The following is a 21,021-nucleotide window of genomic DNA, read 5'->3' as shown; positions in this document are numbered from 1 at the left end:
TCTGCAACGAAGCGAGACAAAAAAACGGGACGAGAGAGAGGGGAGTGTGTTCGTGAGATAACAGCCGCTCGAGCTCCGTGCCTCTGTGTTTGTTAGCCGATGGTGACAAGGACGACCGAGATTGATGTCTATCCTTGTCTAACTAACTTACTCGCATTCCTGCACATAGCACGGAACACAACCGCTAAATCGTGGATATAGCACGGATCACCACCAAAAATTCGTGGACATTACCGACAATTTCGTGGACATTGGCTATGTAGTTTAATGTCCACGTTTTGTGGACATAGAGGTGCTGAAACCAGCTCAATCGCCCATCCCAGCTAAATCGCGGGCATGGCCGCTCTCAGGATCCTCTCTGCTATAAGTACGCGACCGGCGGCCGTCGCGCGCGCGCGCGCACGATTTGGCAGACCCGACGACGCTCCGCTCCGGCGCGTGTCGACGAGGACGACGAGTCGACCTGCTGTGATTTGAAAACTCGCCCGGCGCAGACGTTTGAATTTGCAGTGATCATTTCGATTCCTCCCGTTTCATGTCGTTAATGACCGCCCAAAATTAGGTAACAGCTGATTTGTTTTGCTTGTGTGTTCTTTACGAGTTTTGCGCGAGAGAAAATGATCGCATGGAAAATCAATTAGTTTCATTATATATAATAAAAACTTGTAAAGAATACACAGGCAACGCAAACAATAACCTATGTACATTTAGGCGATATATATACATTTGCTATAATATTATTTAAAAAGTGAAAAATATATCTGTAATATATGTACACATACAGTCGTGGACATATCGGTTGCGACACTTTTTTTTTATAAATTTTAAAACGCACTAATATCTTGCGAATGCGAACCACGATTGCTGTTATACTGTCTCTAGACTAAAGAAAGCACATCGCATTTGCAAAATATTAGCTACCTATAAAATATATATTATACATATATATAATTATAATAATTAAATAATAAAATCTAAGTGGGGTTTGAGTCTCCGCTAAGTGAGGTTCGAATGCGCGAACGCTATATATTATATAAGTGCAGGAGAATAATAATAATCAATAAAATAAAATATAAATCTCCGCTAAGTGGGGTTTGAATCTCCACTAAATGTAATTCGGAGTCTCCGCTAAGTGAGGTTCGAGTCTTCGCTAAGTGGGGTTCGAGTCTCCGCTAAGTGGGATTTGATTTGAGTCTGCTCCTCTGACAAGTAAAATATATATGAATTTAGCGGAGACTCAAACCCCACTGAGGTTCGAATCTTCGCTAAGTGGGGTTCAAGTCTCCGCTAAGTGACCGGTTTCGAATGCGCGCGCTATAACTGCTACAAATACGGGAGCATAAATTCAATAAATTTTATTAATTTAATAATAAAATAAAATAATTTTATTTATTTAATTTTATTTTCGTCATCTTTTGTATGTACATACATCTTTTCGGCTTGTCAAAAAGATAACTTATAAAAAAGACAACTTTTCGTCATCTTTTAGTTTTTTGTGCTGTCTGAGTTATGTATATAAATATATACTAGAAACCTATAAAAAAAAGTGTCGCAACCGATCTGTCCACGACAGTACATACATACCCGTTACGCTAAAATAAAAATATATTAATTGAATAAGAAAGAAAAGGATATATTCAATTTTTTTTGCATCTGTATACGCATAACCATCATGTTAAAATAGATCGAATTATATCAATTGAATAAGAAAGAAAAGAGATATTCAAATCCTTTTTCGCATCTTCACTTTCGAAATAGTAGCTTTTATTAGCTCTCGGTATAATTTCAAGTCGATCTCGAAAATATGAATCTCGAAAAACAGATCTTTTTTCAACACTCTCTAAAAATATTAGCCCTGTTGTAATCATTATGCTTTAAATTCTATGAAAAAAAATTCATTTTCTGCATATTAAAAGGATGTATTTTACCATCTTGACTAGCTTAAAAACAAATCGATTTCTCCTATGTACAGATTGCGGTCCACATAAATATGCATGGGCGAATGTAAATCGTGATGCTGGATCACATTGACATTTCGCGGGCGGGCAGCGGAATAAAATCTGTATTTTTAATCGCTATCCTTGGCATATCTCTTGCGAGTGTGAAAAAAAAGGTTGCGTGAAATATATTGCGGAATTTTACACGGATCCCGCACAGACAAATTAATCGCGAGTTACTAATTAACGATTCAGTCTACGAACGAGAAGTGTCGCGAATGTTCAACAGGATGTTCTCCTGAAATAGATCGCCATTTAGCAACGACTTCTCCATCCGAATTTTTGAGGACAAGGACAGACGTATAGGATTAAACGGTCGCAGATAATCGTATATAGGATCCTCCAATATTTCGTTATCGCGTATTTCATTTGAAACTTAATTCTTAAGTCCAAAGCGGGATCTTGCAATAATATCCCAAGTTAAATTCATACACGTCTGATTCTGCGTTAATTGAACACTCTGAAAGGCGGAAATTACGATTTATAATACTGTCACTTAATTAATGATGATTTTTAATTAATTAGGTACATAACACGCGCGCGTGTGAGAGGTAATATAAAAATGAAGCCACGATGCTAATTAACGTGTTATTCAATATTGTCAAAGACGTAGTCGAACGGAAAGTATACGAGGAGGCGTTTTCGCAGACTTATCTCTCGACGTCTCGTGCGAATTTAATAACATCAGATTTCGTTGTCGCGCGCGCTAAACTTGACCGCGAAATCGACATTTATTATAATAATAATTAACAGAAATTGCAGGAATCTCGGCGCGCAGTCAGCGCGAGAGCTGCCGCGATGATCAGCCGCGGTGACATATTCGGTATTAATTATAACGTCTTTCCTGTACCTCCCATCCTAATCGAAATGAGAGAGACGATAGCCGGGTGAAAGTAGGTCTTGCGGTCTATTCGGGTGGAGACCAAAAATCTCCTCGCGTTCGCTTTTTGCCTACTTTTACAATATTAGAGTCTTCATTTGCGTTTTCTCCGAGACACATATTGCATTAAAAAAATAAGGAGAAAAAGAAAAATTCGCGAAAGAAAACGGCGCCTCCGTACAAACGGCGAACGTCCGCAGATGCGTTCGTTTGTTAGGCGAGAATAAGAACTCGAAGTTAAAACGATCAAATGGACCTTAATTGCGACTCTTAATTACTCTGGTATATGTTGACACTTCAATTAGGTTTCTTTTTAAATTAAAATGAAATCGAAGTTGCGATATAAAAGAGGGTGCTTTATTTTTTGCTTTTTCCCTCGCTTGATATAATTTTTATAGTATAATTTTAATATACATATATAAACAAGACAATACAATTAAAATTTTTTTGTTATAATTAATATTAATATAATAAATATACAATTTGAATTTTAATGTAATTAACATGTAATTTAGTATTCATTATTAAATATGTATAATAATGAATAATGCATAATGCATAATTAAATATACTTCTGTAATAGTTTCTTAACTCTCTGGACAGTTGTTCGTTTTGCTATTGTAACTTGGCTTTCAATATGCATGTATAAGTCAACATCTGATTGCCACATTATCTCGGGAACAGTTGGTAGGCGAGATTGGCTATCATTTTTTATACCGCCCACTTCTTAATTCAGTTGTCATTCTATCTCGTGGTATTAAAGAATTCCAGGCATTCTTTCGCGATACTTTAAGTAAAACGTTATCCATAATTAAGAAAATTGAATTTTGTCACGTCTCCACTTTGAAATCGTGTCTTATGTACAATTTATCAATTGCAGCTGAATTATGCGACTTCTTGTGTGTCTGTGAAGTTTAGCACCACACTTCTTGTCGCGGCTTCTTAGTTTTTTTAGACTTTAGAGAAATGAAATAGAAACGGGACGGGGGCGAGGGAGACAAGTGCGACGCGCGATTGAATTAAATAAGTATTAATTTAATCACATATAATTACAATCACACATATTTGCAATACATACTGCCAGACTCTGCTACAGATTAATTTGTCGTATGTTGAGAAAGTAAGTCTTAACTAGAAAAGAGTGCGCCATCGATTGTTATTGGAAGATATATCATTGAAAAGTGTCTAAACTTATCAAGCGCTCCTGTGCGAAATATAATAGAGTAATCACAAAACAGTATATATATGCTGAAATATTGACTTAATTTTTTAATATGTTTACTTTTCTTCGTTATACTTTCTGTCAAGCCTTCTTTTAGACTTTGCGTTACGATGTACACTTTGCAAGATTATTTTTTTTTTTTTTTTAATAGATTTTCTTAAGTAAACCGTACATTCGAAGGTTGAGCAGCTAAAAGAGGGAAGCTAAGGAGAGGGTCCAGGGGGTGGATTACCATAAGATTACAGATCGGGATGAGTGCGTCGGGAAAGCTTTCGTCGTGCTCATAGTTTGCAAAGGCGCGGCTTAAATTTATATACAATATTAGCTTAATCTGGATCATGTATGGGATCGGATCACGTTAGGGCGGTAAGCGATATCGCGGTATGGCCTCGTCGCGATCGGCGCAAACGTTGCACAATTATCCTGTCGAATAATAATCGAGCCGGGTATACGAAGAAATTCTAGCGCTGTCCTAGCGCAACATGCTGCAGTCTGATGGCTGTTACACGATAATTTATTCTTTTCTCGAAGAAATACCGTAAAATAGCGGGACCGATCGTTTCGTCGTATCAAAATAGATCTCTGATACTCGAATACCAATATAAAAGAATATATTATTTTGTATGCTCGTACGCATCTTTACATGGCGTTACGCTAGGAAGTCCGCTGGATTCTTTCATCGAGAGTCATTTTCGAGGAGATAAAGTCCTCGAATGTACGTCCTCGCCACACTGACTCTCGTCGGTCGCGTTGACAGATCGCGTCGATTTTCGCTGGCGACCTGAGTTAAGGAGGTCGATCGTGTCGAGGAGGCTATACCGCAATCTTCACCCCCGGGGACGAGGAGTGTGGCCTTTCGCTGCTATCGAGATTTAGGGCTTTGGCGCCTGCGGCTGCGCCGCCGCCGCGGTCGCCGCGTCCTCGCCGCTCGGCGGCGGCAGAGTTGGGATTTCCGGGTACTCGAGCTTGGCGCCGTCCTCGCACTCGAAGATCGGACAGCAGTCGGGGAAGCTCGAGGTCTTGTTGGTCTTGTCGGAGAGCTTGCACTTGGGGTTGGCCTTGGGCAGCGGGCCGCAGTCCTCCACCAGCTCGAACAGACGGCCGGAGTTGTCGTCGGCGGGCACGCAGGTCGAGCGGCCGCAGAACGGCGCCAGCTCCCACGACTTCGTCGGCTCGATGGTCGCGCACTTGGTCGACGCGAAGCACATGCCCGGGAAGTCTGCAACACGGCATATTACTCTTGTTAGAACGACGAGTTGTGCAAAATCCCGAAGAGAGAAACGAAAAAAAAAGAATTTAGAGATAGTATAGATTTTTCTTATATAGTTTAAAAAAAATATGTGTATATAATTAGTATAACAACTTCTGAAATTATTATGACAATTTGTATTAATACATAATAATATAAAAAATTATTACAAATTTATCTAAGATATATATTGTCGAAAAATCTATATATGATTACATAAATAATATAAGAAATTATTATTGATTATTATTATTCATTAAGCTTAATTAAAAAATTATATTGTATTTCGTTAATATACGAAATAATATATGGAGCATAACAAATTATAATAATTTATGTACAATAATGTACAAAGAATATTATTCAAAATATTACACGATACGAATCTTTGCACTGAGAGGACTGCTTTAATGACAAACGTCTCCTTTCTAAGTTTAACAATGCATGCGTCAACATTTTAATCCGCTTTGGCCGATGTGTAAGGATTCGCGGATCTCTTTTCGCTCGGTTTTCACCGAGGGTGACGCATTTTGTCAGTAGACGAGAGTAAAAAGGCCATCCGTAATCGCCGGTCGGCTCGCCGAAGTCGAGCGCGGCGAAATAAGACGGTGCACGACGATCGCGTTTCCTTAATAACGCGCTCACTCGCCCGCGTATTATCTCATTACCCCGTCTCACGCAATTCCGCAAAAGTGTCGTTACTTTCTAACGCGCCGTGCCCGCCGGACCTAAACGGCGCTAATGCTCGCCGGGTATAATGTTGCCCGTTAATTATCCCGGTCTGAATATCCGGGCAGATGAAAAGAGTTAATGCGAGAGAGGCGCGATTTTTTTTAATATCGCGTTGTGCACACCGCGATGCGCACAGTGAAATTGGGGACGCCGAGCTCGTAAAAACGTTTCGCGTGGGAGCGTGCTCCGTAATTTATCTTGAATCAGCATTTCATTTTGGCGACAGGTCAGTAATTGTCAATTGGCCGGTCGATCTTTCCTCGGCGATAAAAGTCCTCGCGTTTCAACGCATTGCGCTGATATTACGATCTTCTTGTTATCGCTATAGCGACAAAGCAATTATACGCTTCGATCAGAAGTGTTTGCTCCAATTTTTTTATTATTTCATTTATTATGATTATTTATATTATTTTATTCTTTCGAATCGAGTGTAGCCTATATTTTAGAAAATTAATCTTCTCGCAACGGTGAGAGTAACGCTTCGCTTTTTATCGGCGTTCGCGTCATTATCCCTATTGTAAACGGCTGGACAACGAACGCAACACGCCCGCTGGGTTCGGCATCCTATTTCCGAGTTAGTCTTTGTGTATTTGCAACCAACGTTATTAATGACAGTCGCGAATTTCACTTCCTCGACGACGACGACGACGACGACGACGACGAGGACGAGGCCGATGGCGATGGGTGCAATGGATGATGGCATTACGGGGCTAATTCAACTTGCAATCGGCGACGATGACGAACGTTGCCTCGATATCCATCTACGACGATGACAACGACAAGAACACCCGGTGTCGTCGTCGTCGTTGTCGTCGTCAGCTGCGGCGACGGTGATCGTGCTAGAAACTTCAAGGAGAAACACTTTCACTGTCATACACCGGGCCGGTCGGTTGCGCGCTTTTACGCAACGCACTGACGACAAATGTTGGGCGTCATTACGACGGACGTTGATTTTACAGCTCTCGGCATGGCAGTTACATCAGCCCTTCGAGGCCTGTCTCACGATGACTCACGGCGAGATCGTTTCACCCGTGAGCGCGAGGACGGATCTTTGAAAAATTCCAGATTGAGAAATTCTTCAGAGCTGGAGGAATTTAAAAAAAAATACGGTAAAAAATGGGACGGGAACCTCTCGAGTGGATAATTTATTGATTTTATGAGTCACGTAGTGGACCGGCGTATATCTCTCGCTTAGGATTTCACGTGCGATATAGATAAGATCGAACGGAGGATTACCTATACGTGTCTCGCATAGACGTCAGGTTGTCTAATCCGGCTCTGTCCCGCCTCTGCGAGCGTGTTGTTCGCGTTAAACAATGACGTGTTCGTTACCGTTTTCTCAATGCCGGCCGGAGAGCCGCGCTCGTGATCGGCGCTCGTTACGGCGCCGCTAATGCGCCATTGCGGTTTTCTCGTTTCACCGATCGCCATGAAATAGTAAACAAGGACACTTTTTTTTATTAAAGAGATAAAATAGGCGCAGAAATTGCGATCTTTATGCCGATTCAATTATATAGAAGCGCGGAGCTCAGAGAATTTCAAATTGAAACGTAGACACTAACTTAATTCTAAGAAGGAAAATTTGCAATGAAGATCAGAGACGTCTTGTTTTTAACGATATTTTATACTCGATGTAATTCATTAATACGTTTCTCGTATTATACTTTTATCTATATGTTATTACTGTCGTTCCCTCAACGGCGTCTCGATGGAATAAATTCTTTTTGCATCAGAGATTAAACGAGTTTCTTCAGGACGCTTGAATAGAAATTACTAAAACATCGTTAAGTCGCAAGAAGATTTATTAAACGGAGAAACGAGGAGAATATTATGGCAAACTTTCACTGGGACCTGCAAGAAAGCGAGCAATGAAGAATTCTGAATTTGTCGCGCATAATTGTTTCTAGTGCCGAATCAGAATCACATCAGATAATAATTGCGAGAATATATTCCGCTGACATTTCTTTAAAATGCGAGGACATTGAAAATTGTCTCGTTAGAACATTCTATGTCCTCCCGAAGAGAAACTGGCTTGTCCCTCGAGAAGCTAATCCGGGAAATCATCAAGTTACAATTTATTATCACGATGTGTATCACACCGCATGTGTGATACAATAATGATACGGACGCACGATTCTTGCCTCGCGTAATCTCGAAAGTTTCGCGACGCCGCGCAGGCGAGGCTTCTCGTTCCCTGATGATTTTACCGCCGTTTGCTCCCGCCCGCACTTTCATCAACGCGCCGCCGGTTGTCATTTCTGGTCTGGATGCACACTTTCTTGAGTGCGCTTCGCTTTCAAATAGCAAGAATACTATTCCGCAATAAGCGTCCGCGCCACCGTAATTATTTCGATCGAACAATAGCATCGGGAGCGGATGTGTGTCCCTTAACAGGTGTACGAAACGAAAAGATTGTCCATCGGTATATTTTTTTTCGCGCTAAAAAATAAAAAAGATCGAAAGAACTGGAAGGCGATTGTTCGCCGCTTATGTGTAGGCCGCTATACAGGTATAATTGTCTGCACGCTATACCGCGTCGAGACGTTGTTTCCGCGAGCCCGTCGCATATTCGAGGCCTTCGCCTTACGCATATACGTGTGCATTCGCGACCTTCCGACAGGCGTGCGGTAAATAATTCCATCCTTCCCGTGGAGCTCTTCCACACTTGTGGCGCGATTCTGCCTTCGCCTACAATTCGAGCAACGAGGCCGCGCGCTCGTATTTCCCCCCTCGTTCGCTCCTGTGACTAATTCGATTATTCATGGAAATCCAGGTCTGCGACGACAAATAGGTAAGCAAGAAGGCGGCCACGAGTAATTAAAGACTAAAGGCGGGAGCGATCTACGCGAATATCAAGGTTTTTTCTCTCCGAAAGGCGCTCAAATTGATCTATCGCTTTGCGCGGTTAAACGTGCGGTTTCATCGGAGAACGTAATTTTTGCGGAGAGTCCCAACATGGCGCAACGGTGTGATTTGCATCGAATGGCACAGGAAAAAAAACGCCGCTTTATATACAGCGCATCAGTCCTTAACCACCCGAGCCTTAATTGACTTCTGTCTATTTTCCTTCTATTTCAATAGGATTCTATCTATTTTTTTTTATAAACGTATAGTACATACAATCGTCAGAATAAATCTGAATTAAGAATGCAGGGCGTCTCGTGAATACCAACGCTCAGTGGCACGCCATTAATTGCATTGTCTTGTTAAACTACCTTTCTTTATCATTTTTTTTTTCTTGAGACACCTAAAAGCAACAAGTTTTGTAATGGTCTTCTTAACTTATTGAGAGGAGAAACGCATCACTGCACCCTGCGGACCGTATAAAGAAGAAAGTGATATTGGGAAAGGGAGAAGGAATGGGAAGGGAGGTGGGGACGAGGGGGAGGGAGGGCATTGCAAGCAAGGGGATCATAAGGTGATGGTTACGGCACGAAACTTTCACGCGCGGTCTCGTGATCTTGACGTCGCGAGCTGGAGCAGAGTTTGCTATTTTTCTCGGCCCGCGTCCGTCCGGGGATCTCGTCTCTCCGCCGCGCGTGTGATACATCGGACCTGCGTCCCTGTGAATCCCTGATTCAAGGATTCACGAGAACCGCACCCGCGTTACGAGATAATGGGCGAGTCGACGCAAAAAAAAGACGTCCGCGGCGGTTACGTTTATCAGGGTCGGTTCACGCATGGATTCACGCATGGATAAGTACAATGCTGAGACGCGATAATTATGGAGCGAGAAAAAAGTGTTAATCAAGGTCGACACGAAGAAACGGAAGCGAATGATCGCGAGGTGTAGGCGAGGACGGGCTTATCTATCTCAGAATCTACCGGGGGCTCGCCAGCGATCGATTGAATATCTCGTCGTGATTTCTCGCGAACTCGACTGTGATATTAATAAACATTTTCAGTTTGCGCAGAATTGAAACAGCTAAAAGCTCCTGATTTGGTTGCTAACTCTTTAATCAAAATTATGTTCAGAATAATGCATCGAATTGAAAATGTTATTTTATAAATACACAAGCGCAGCTATGTGGAATCAATTGTAAAAATGGAATTGACTCTACGTTTCTTTTTTTAGATTCTGTATGTGATGGAGGTATTTTTATACTTTGTGAAACATAAGGTGAAGAGATGACTTTTTTTAGGATAATCAATTCGAACACAAATCGCTGCCGCCGCGAATGACATTCGTGACACGGTACGTCATCGGAATTCCGAGACAGCTGTTTAATACGCGTGACAAGACATCGTAAGAAAGCCAAATGTCTTCCAAGCACCGGTTGAAAATAATGACAATCGTTCCGCTTGTCGGTCATGTACATACAGTTCTTTGAATTCGGCCCAGACACCTAACGCAGTGATTCTCAAGTCGAGGTTTTACACTTCGTTTTTTCTTCATTCCTCTCTCTATCTCGTGAATCTTCAAGTATTAACTGTTTATACTTATAAATATTACACGGACTGATAAAACGCAAACGTTAATTCGCTCGATAAAATTGCATTTTTGCAATGTTATTATTTTTTATCATCTTTTGTTCGATATATAAGCAACAAGAAAATTATTTCAGAGAATATATCGGTAAATTATAAAATTTGTTTGGTGAAAATAATATTGTTATTCTTTCGCGCGAGCTAAGAAGCATGCCAAGATCACGCCATTCGAAAGGCGATATCTCATCTTCGGCAACAAATTAGCATACAATTTATTACGCTAATAACTGACGCGAGTTTCTATGCTGTCAGATATATTGCTTAATTGCTTCTATCTTGCGCGATATCAAGCGATATTAGCATCACGTTACGAAGATAAAGATCGTTGTTTCAACAGCGAGGTGCATCGTGATAAAAATTATATACTCTTTCGCCGAGAAATATCTTTTCGAAGCGTATCTCTCTATATCGAGCGATCTGCAATGCTGGTACTACAAGAAATGTCGAGATGCACGGCAGAGTCTCTTGGATCGCGACAGAGTCTGCCGCGGGGTAAGATATTCGGGAAGGGTTGATTCGAGAGTTAACTCACCGCGGAGAACGTCGGCGGGTATCAATCTCCGGAAGGTTTTCGGCCGCTCCTGCTCCTGGGCACCCTGGGTGGCGACGAAGGCCACGGCGACGCACAATAAGGCGAAGACGGTCTTCATGGTCTCTCGAGTCTCGGGCGACGGACAAATTCGGACGAGGGTTACCTCCTGCAGGAGATGGGAGGGATGGAGTCGAGAGGAGCAGAAAAATGGAGCTTCTCGTATCGATTACGACTGGTTGGGCCCGATCCTCGTGGCGGCATTTTATAGCCAGCCATCGGGCGGGGTCCCTGCGCGATCCCCTCCAGGATCAGAGAGACGTGGTCTCTCACCTCTTGAACCGCGCCAGTCACCGAGGCATCGTTCGCGACCGGAGCTCGAGTGACGTCCGGGGACACCGCCGCCGCGCCGGGGTCCGCGCGGTAGGTAGGTAGGGATGCGTACCCATACGATATGGGCCGCGATTTTGGTCGTGCCCCGTCCTGGTGCGAAATCTGGAAAAATAAAAATTTCTAATTGCTACACGAGGAGAATGTCGGAGCGTCGACGATCTTTGACTCACAAGCTCAAGAAAGAGATTCACTCTTTCACAAGCTGACCTTCGGAGAGCCAATGAAATTACGGTCTTCAGTTAATTTTCAACCAAGTTTACTTGAATAGGATTTTAATTTGATGTAGGAAATTGAAGAACTGCAATAGGATGATGACCAACCTCGACACATCCGCTGAGGAAAAGTCGGCTCCAAATTGGCCGGTGGATCTGTTATCAAGAGATCGTCTGTTTGACGGTTTTGAGCTATCCTTGAGAATGTATAAATAATATATCCTCTCACCGAGAGTATCTTTGACAAGAGAACCTAAAAAAACCCTTAAAAAAAAATTGGCCCTTTGAAAGCCAGCGTTAAACTGTAGATTCTATATATCTATGAATATATGCAGGAGAGGTTGCCTACATCCGAGATGGATACGGCATACGAAGAAGTAGATATACTTATATACTTAGATAGTACAAAATAAAATTAAAAAGTGTTCAGATCACTTCAGATGTCTAAAAGAAAAATTATTATAACGCATTGAAGGGCCTGCGTAAGTCAATATAAAATTAAAATTAAAAATCTAGTTATATTATTATTATTTAATATCATGTGTTATTAATATTTACTGTCTCGAATCCTAATCCTTATTTAATGAAAAAATGTAATTCCATTGAGCCACGAGTTAAATAAAAAAACGTAAGAAGAGTAAAATATAAATGAAAGTTTGTAAACAATGTTTGCAGCAATAAATCGCATATGCATCGATAAAATAAAATGGACAGAAAAATAAAATGAACTTATAAAAAAACAATCTGTTTCTGTCAGTTCATATGCAATGTGATTTATTGCTGAAACTATAGATTGCAAACTTTCATTTGTATTTGGCCGTTCTTACGTTTTTTTATTTAACTCGTGGCTCAGTGGAATTACATTTTCCTCACCATTTCCAGATTTTAAATAAAAGAAGCATCCAATTTAATAAGATAACTTAATCGTCGAGTTAATTTGTCTCACTTTGTCAGCCGTAAAATGAAAGAGTGTTAAGACACTTTCCTTTATCGAGTGCTTTCAAAAGTAGACTAAAATATATCCATAGCTCGTCGCAATATAATAGCCTCACCTCATGAGTTTAATGGATCAGGTATCACGGTTAATTTGTAGATCGACATGTGTTAATAAGGCACGTAGCGCGATTAATTGACTGACAACAGTTTATTATCTCGTATCTGTAATCGCGAAATTGCTGCAAACGTGTCTTCGGGGGACTATAATCGGCTGTACGTTACTTTCATCCGTTTATTAAATCTCGCTCATTAGCACTTTTGAAACGCATCAATGTGGTGTTCGTAAAATTCTCTCTTTGCTCTAAGTTAGCGTTAATTAATTTCAGATCAGAGCGATAGTGAATCGTTCGACGAGTGAACGACGTAAATGCAAGAAAAAAAAGAAAAAATGCCTTGACTCGAGACACTTTATAATGTGCGTAAAGAATTAATAACTGCACCTCTGTGTGATTATACACTGTTTTGTTACTCGATCAAAGACTACGTCAGTTCCAGCGAAATGAATTGTAATTTAATTAGCATCATGTATATTATCAAGATGCGTTGCGGTTCCGTGCGCGTGCTTCATGCGCAGCATGCGAAGGGGACACGTTGTCACGTTAGGATAATAGCGTGGAAAATCTACACCGCTCGTTTTCAGCAATTACCAAGGGCTTAATAACAGTAATACGCGTTGAACTTATCAACATGATAAAATTACAATAAAATGCCGTTGTCTGTAACACAATTTGGGTCCCACCTATACGTTGATGATGGAGAAGAGAGGCGTGTCGGCTGAGAATGAATACAGCTTTCTGAAACTTGAGCGTTTCAAAGAAAGAGAGAAAGATGAGAAAGAGAGAAAAAGAGGAGATCTTAGGGGAATTTTACTTGCCAAACAAGATCTCCTCTCTCTCCAAATGTTAATAAATTTAATCGGGATTTAAATTCCGCCGTCCGCTTAAAATCGATTTAGATCGAGATTTATGACGATGAATAATTTACGAAGCGGACGCATGGTGTTGTACAACGACGGTACCAGCTCCAGAAGAACTGGTACTGCAACCGCGAGCTTTTAAGAGGAATGCTACAGTCAAAAAATAATCCGCATATTAGCATCCGGGCGCGATTTATCACATTTTATTTCGGCGTTGCAGAACCGGCGTTCTTTAACCGCGTGATCTCGTCGCGGCCTCGTGGCTGCGGTTTCGCGTAACTCCTCGCGAAATTCTTCCCTCGAAAAGCAATTGGGCAACAGCAGCTCCCGCCGATACGCACGAATCTCGGGGAACGTCATTAAAATGCGCGGGCTTCTCGGAAGGAATTAACATAGCCATTAGTATAAGCCGTGAAACGTTAGGAAAGCCGCGGGCGGCTGACTCATTTCAGCGTGAAGGAGTTGCTTAAAGGCGCGACCGGCCGTTTGTATAATATAATTCGTATGTTTTGTAAGTAACGCCGATTAAGCGCGGAAACGCACGTTGGGCAATATCGCGTGCGTGTTGCATAATGTTATCCCCGCGCGAGATTGAATCTCTGAACGCACATACGATTCTCTCGTATACACGAATGTCGACTTTAATATACGCACGCTGCAACGTCATGGAATATCCTGCGTAGAAAATTGTGCGACATGCGCGATATGGATATGGCGTATAAGTATTAATTACCGGAATCTAAAGAAATGATACGTTTCCTCGAAAATCTCGAGTCAATAAAGGGTTGGCGCGTAAATAAAGATCGAGTGTGTCGAAATGAAAGATTGGAGAGTTAAAAGCAGCTACAACGATTTACATAACATATATATCTCTACTCTCGCTCAATTTTCCGTCGTGGCCGCGCTTTTCTAATTTTATTTCTGGAAATTTGGCTCGTTAGTCTCGTTAATCCACAAATATCTTCCGGAAAAGAGACTACGGATATTGGATGTGATTGGAGGGGAGGAGGTGCAGATCGCGTCGTTCGCCAAGAAACCTTCGCCACCTTGCCATCGGCCTCGAAGACTGTCGGACGAAACGGAGGCCGAGGGGATGCCTCTTTCCAAATTGCGGATGCTGTCGGTGTCAGCGTCAGCGATGTGCCGTCGTGGACGTGACGCCACCCTTGACTTCGTGATCCCGGCTGATCTCGATCTCGCTCTTGGTCGAATCCCGATCGGAGTCAATCAGCTTGGTCTTTTCGATCTAATTATAGACAATGATCTCGGCAAAATTGGCAACGATGACCTTGGTCCCAGTCTTCGCCTTGACCTCGATCGGCCGTCGCCGACGTTTCCGTTCTCACTTTGGTTCTCCATGTCCGCGCGTGGACGTCACCATGCACGCTTCCGCCTGCGCCCGGACTTCGAACTCCGCCCTTGCTTCCGCTTTGACTTTGGCCGAGTCGTTGAGAAAAGGCTGCTCGTCGCGGAAGCAACGGCCGAGACACCGGCGAGCAGTTGCTCCAGGCTGAGAGACGCCGTTCGCTAATATTTGTTTAACAATTCGGGAAGAAATCGAAAAAAGAATTTAAAGAGATTTCTCATACTCACTTATATATGTACATTATGTTTGTCATTTGATCGTGTCGCAAGAGAAGAAGAATCGTATTCCAACAACTGTAGTAAATATCCTCATTGTAATTTCCAAAATTTCCAAAAATTTTTTATATTCTTTCTCTCCCTTTACCTCTTTTAATATAAAATTAATTTTATTGCTGTATATCTAATATTGAAAAATAAAAATTGTTAAATATTTCCATATTTCAGGTATTCGCGTGAATTGATTTCATTCATAATTCGCAGAACAATATTAGTTCAAAACTTTACAAGTTAAATTGACTGTCAAAAAACATTCTCATATCGGAAAACATTGTCGCGTGTATTGCGATCGAGAGATAAAGAGAGAGAAGATGATTGGTCGCAAACTGTGGTAAAGAAACCTCTGGCAAACCGTACTCGAATCCGTGCCGGATGCGTGAGTGATGTAATTGTTACGAAGCCGACGGAGCTCAATTGGGGCGATATTGTATGCCGAGATTGCGGGGGACAACGGCCGGGCCCCGCGCCGCGGGCACGGCTTGCTCGGGGAGTATGAAACGGCCAACGCCTAATGGTAATTTGGGATCTGCCCAAATTGGAGAAAGTTTCCCGTGCCGATTGTCGCACGCGAGGATCGTTGCACGCTATTTACTCTGCCGTTTATCGCAACATTCGTCAACGAGGAAATAACGGAGGCGTTCAGCAATGGGGAGAAAAGACCGGGATACGTGGGAAATAATAAGAAAATATCTGTTTATAGCGATTCTGTCAATCTGTTAGAGTGATCTGTTAGAAGAGGAAAAGCGATCGCGGTCTTAAAATCAATTTTTCATATTACGATTTACAGCTATAATCGGATAACTTCCTCAATTACATTACGGTTTTTATCATTGCGCACACACTGGTACCGCCGTATTTAACTTGTACCACGTTTGAGATAATTGGAGAAATAAATCGCAGAGAAACACCTCTTTGACGGAGGAAAGTCGAGTGTTGCCGGGTATAATTAATTGAGAATCCAGCTTATGTAAGAGGCTGCCTATATGTAAGAATTTATACGCGTTATCGTTCGCAACAGTGAGCCATAAAATATAGGGCAACAGGAAGACCGAGGTGTGTATTTAAGTTTCAGGAATGAGTGAATTGTAAGATGTAAAATAATGCCTGAAAAAATATAAGGAAAAATACGAGAAAATATATTATAATAAAATATATAAGAAGTAATCTGTTCGTAACACTCGAATTTTTATTTATGAAACTGCTGTACGCGTGAGGTCGGTGGAGTTCTACTGGTGATGCAAGAGCAACTGGTAGTTGAATCTACCAACTCCTTTGCAATTAAAAAAATATATATATATAAAGCTTATTTATCGTGCTGTTGAAAACAAAGGAAAACAAAGAGAATGTTCAAGCAAAATGAATATATTTTCAATAATATTAAAATGTGGCGTCGAGTTTGCGAGTTTGAAAGTTACTTCGAACGCGCGATCGGAATTGGAATTTTATTTGATCTATCATAGTACTTTTTATTTACAGTATTATATTTATATTTTTAATAAATTAATCATCATTGAATTTTATTGCCTAATTTGATTTTACTTTTATTTATTTCTGTCATATTAATATTAGATACCTTATTTCTCTGAGAAATATATATACTTATATCTCCGTTCTCGCATTTAGCCGGATCGACTCCGGCGTGAAAAGGTGAAAGTAGATCGTATGGGATAATCCCCTTTGGAGAGAAGTCCCGTATAATAAAGAAGAAAAAAACAGAGAGACAACGATCTCTCGTGCGCGTTCTCCGTGTGATGACGAATCTGGAACTGAGCCTTGACACCGGATAGTAGAATTTAGGTCTTCGCTTGCGAGAACCTGTATCTGTCAACGCATTTGCTATTGTTACAGTGTCAAATAATTATTTAAAATATTTGATTGTGCTACATGTATCCAGATGGATTGTCAAAACGACGGAAACTGTCATAAAAAGATCTTTGAGTCGTCCTTATATATCCGAATTTCTCCGCGTAGACTAGTATTATTTCGGATCGCCTACGCCGCGCGCATCGTTTGAACAAAAATCGGACGATATCAATCTGTTGTTGCTTATCGTGTCGAAGAGAAACTAAAGTAACACGGTAAGTGGCCGTTTGTGGAGGATAGGCGAGAAAGTGGCAGTGAAGTTTTGAAACTTTCCACGTGAAAGTGCAAGTAAAGATGCTCTTTGCCTGTGCAATAAATATTCGATAAACTGACTAAAACACAATTTTCGTCGCGAAATTTTCGAAAAACGCACGTTCTAAAATTGTGTACATTATGTATTAGTGATTAATAAAATAAATTGACGAGTCAACGAGTTAATTCAATTGCGCACACCGTCGAACAGCAATTTGCAATGACAAAGCGACGAGTTGGAGAACGAAGGAGTTAAAATATGATGAAGCCGAATTTATTTTACATTGAATAAAGCAATCATGTTCCTTTTTCTCCGTCTTTCTCTGCAATTAATACACTGAGAAAAAAAAATTGTTAAAATAACTAAATGCGTTTTGTTGACAGTTTTTCTTTGATTTAATTATATATGTTTTTGAATTAAACATACATCAATAACATATTTTTGCGAATTAATAAGTATTTTGTTGAATTAACAAACGTTTGCTTGACAGCCCGTGACCGCCGCATTTAGTTGAATGAAATAATATTTTTTTAAATCAACAATTTTTTTTCTCAGTGTACAACGAGCCGAATACATTGTGACATAGTTGAAATTAAAAGTACATTTTAAATACAGATGCTTTTTCTTTTCCCAATAGTCGCATTGCGTTTTCGTTTATAAACTTGGCTTAACCACTGATTGCTTTAACCGCAAATGCAATGACATGAAATATTTTCTTAGTTGATTCTTGGGTATACTAAGAACTGCTAGAATTGCCAAAGATGACGGTAACAATAATAATTGACATTCTTGTCGCGTGCAAACGTTAATCAAGTGAATTTACCAAAACGATCTTGATGCTCATTTTCACTTCAAATTTTTAGAAGACCGCTAATAATACATGCAGAACATTTACAAAATATAAGATTAAGCGATCGGCAATCGTGGTATCATATGAGCTGTTTGAAGGCCAAACCGATCAACTCGACGGAGTAAAGGTCAGAGAAAATTATAATGAAGTTGTAAGCTGATCGGTACCGAAATTAAGAAATTTACAAAAAACGGAGTCGGTATAAGATTTGATTTTCGAGATACTCGTATACAAATATCAGACGGATTACATTATGGAAATTGACCAAGTCGCGACGGAAATTTCCATAATGAAGATTGCCGAGATTTACGATGCGCCTCGCCGTTTTTTTTTTTGCACAACGTGTAAACGTGCTAGGTCAATGCAACGGCGCATAACGCGCTCGTTGCAACAGCCTGTGCTGAGGACCTGTCATCTATCCGGCCCAAGTCAATTAAAGCCATGCCCATCCTCTTCCTGTTCGCTTTCTGCGCTTATTCGCCGCAACTTGACCCTCTGCGCGAACTCCTTTTTATATTTAATATGTCATTGATTAAAATTATACATATGTGATTATAATTCTATTTTCAATGTAAATGAAAGAAAGATATAATAAAGTTTGGATTCTTCTGGAATTAAATGCTTGAAGTTGCGATGAGTGTCAGAGAAGTGCGGTGAGATATTTATAAAACAAGTTTTCTGAATCATTAATACACATTTTTACATTTTTATAAATTACATATAAAAATTATACATATTTTATTAAAAATATCGTTATTAGTGCTACATATATACATACATATACATAATCCTTTGCCTATTAACATTAATTACATAATATTTTCGACAAGTAGATATTAAATTGTCGTTACTAAAATTACGTACACATAAATTATTAAGCAAGATACCTATTCATGTTGACGCTAAAAATGAGCGTTAAAGGTCAAGATGAAATGGTACCTTTGGCTCTCCAGCTCTTTCTATTTACATATGTTACTGAACTGTTTTATCGACCGAAATTACAACATTTTGATCCCAAATAAAACGTCTTATATTTTAAGACGTCATAAATTAAGATACAAGACATTTTAAAGATATACGGATTTTAGAGCGATACAGATGATTACTTATCTTTTGCGACAACTCCATAAGACATCTTTGAAATTTTGGAAACGCATCTTTTTAGACGACACGTCACAACGCTCGCTGGACAATTTCTCGCCATTCTCAAAATAGCATCTCATGACAAAGAAACTCGTATTAAAAATCATAAACATATGTCGGATCAACTGGAAAGTAACGAATGTGCTCCAATCGGAACTTTTAATTTTAGTGATCGTAGAATAAGCGAGAATTACGTAACTTGCCCTTGACACACTTCTAGTCCTATCATTTTTCCTATTGTTACGTTATCATGAGAAATTTCCCAGTGCAAGTAATTATTATTAAGCGAACGTGTGGATAACCGCGTAGACAATCGACGGGAAAAATGAAATCGATGCGTTTGAAAATTACGCCCGCGAGACGGTGCGGAGAGTTTTGCCTGTAGATGTGCGCACGAGAAAAGAGAACTATGAAATATTTATGAGAAAGAAACCCCGTCGTTACAAAAGGCGGGATATAAATATTAATGTTTATATAAATTATTAATTTAATATTAATATTAAATTAACTGTATTGGGAAACAATATGAAATCACATTTTAATTATAAACTAATTAAATTGTGCACCAACGTAAAATACAGTTAACAAAGAGTGAGTTTTCGACACAATTTATATTAGACTGTCTCGACAATGATGAACTTACATGAAAAATTTAAGTTAATATATAGTGCATACTGCCAAGTTACTGCTCGTCACCAATACTTCTTATGTCATCAAAAATCGTAAATTATTCTATCTTGCATTTGACACAACAATGTCATCAATTTATAATCTTTTCGCATATAAAGTTCGCAAATAGATTTGTATCTCGAAAAAACTTTTGTAACAATTGCGATACATCCTTATATTTTTGCGAGGTAGAAGAATTTACAGAAGAAAATAAATTAAGAAGACATTAAGAGGCGAAATTATGAGAACCCTTTGCTCACGATATAATCGTTTCTTTTTATTACTTTTGGAATATTAAAGCAAATTGCGATAAGAAATAAAAACACCGTGATACATATGATAGGCCTTCGGTAGATCGATTTAAAACTCGTTTCCCGATTTCGAGCGTACATATAATAATTTCACATTTCATACGAATTACATTATGTACATACGTAACTCCCTCACACGTGTGACGTTATACATATATATACACATAGTTATATACATCAACGATTATTGCTAATCTAGTTAATGTGTGCTATTATTTACAGAAAATAATTACTACTAATGGAATTTTACGAGGCTCTCGAGATCTCATTTGAATAGCATTTTCAGCTTTGCTTTATTATTTCAGTCAAACCAAGAACGATTGTCACGCGTTATGCATCTGTAAAAATTATAAGACAGCTGTTCTGATCCGATTACCATCACTGAATGGACAAACAAAACATACGATAGGATATGATCAGAGAATTCATATTTGTCAAAAACATATAAAATGATTAAATTTTTTGCATGCTACATTATACATTTATCTTTGATTTTATTGTTCTTCTCAGTAATTCTTTTCGTGTACTTTTTATGTATCGATAAGCTGAAGATATTTAATTCTGTATTATTGCGCATGCACGTCGAAATTACGAAAGAAAACGAAGAGATAAATCAGGATTTATCTCTTCGCTTTCTTTCTTTTTTTAAAAAGGATTGTAGCATTTCTTTAGAGACA

The 21,021-nt window shown here is 39.9% G+C and overlaps 1 protein-coding gene across 1 annotated transcript; it reads right to left on the bottom strand.

Moving 5' to 3' along the window:
- Nucleotides 1-3,891: 3,891 nt before the first annotated feature.
- On the bottom strand, nt 3,892-11,332 carry LOC105455873. Its single transcript, XM_011699549.1, has 2 exons — nt 11,101-11,332; nt 3,892-5,318 (listed from the first exon to the last, which is right to left on the bottom strand). The coding sequence occupies exons 1-2, from the start codon at nt 11,216-11,218 to the stop codon at nt 4,972-4,974; spliced, it is 465 nt and encodes a 154-aa protein (XP_011697851.1). The 5' UTR covers nt 11,219-11,332; the 3' UTR covers nt 3,892-4,971.
- Between the last annotated feature and the right edge of the window lie 9,689 nt (nt 11,333-21,021).

This window comes from Wasmannia auropunctata, unplaced genomic scaffold (genome assembly GCF_000956235.1).
Source record: "Wasmannia auropunctata unplaced genomic scaffold, wasmannia.A_1.0 LD335828.1, whole genome shotgun sequence".
In the NCBI taxonomy this organism is placed as follows: domain Eukaryota; kingdom Metazoa; phylum Arthropoda; class Insecta; order Hymenoptera; family Formicidae; genus Wasmannia; species Wasmannia auropunctata.
Note: the sequence above shows the minus strand (reverse complement) of the source record. Positions and strands in the feature narration are given on the sequence as shown.

Bases quoted from the DNA above. Each gene is read 5' to 3' on its own strand.
- LOC105455873 (XM_011699549.1), bottom strand. From the start codon at position 11,218: ATGAAGACCGTCTTCGCCTTATTGTGCGTCGCCGTGGCCTTCGTCGCC. The intron at 5,319-11,100 runs GTGAGTTAACTC...GCCGTGTTGCAG, and splicing joins ACCCGCCGACGTTCTCCGCG to ACTTCCCGGGCATGTGCTTC.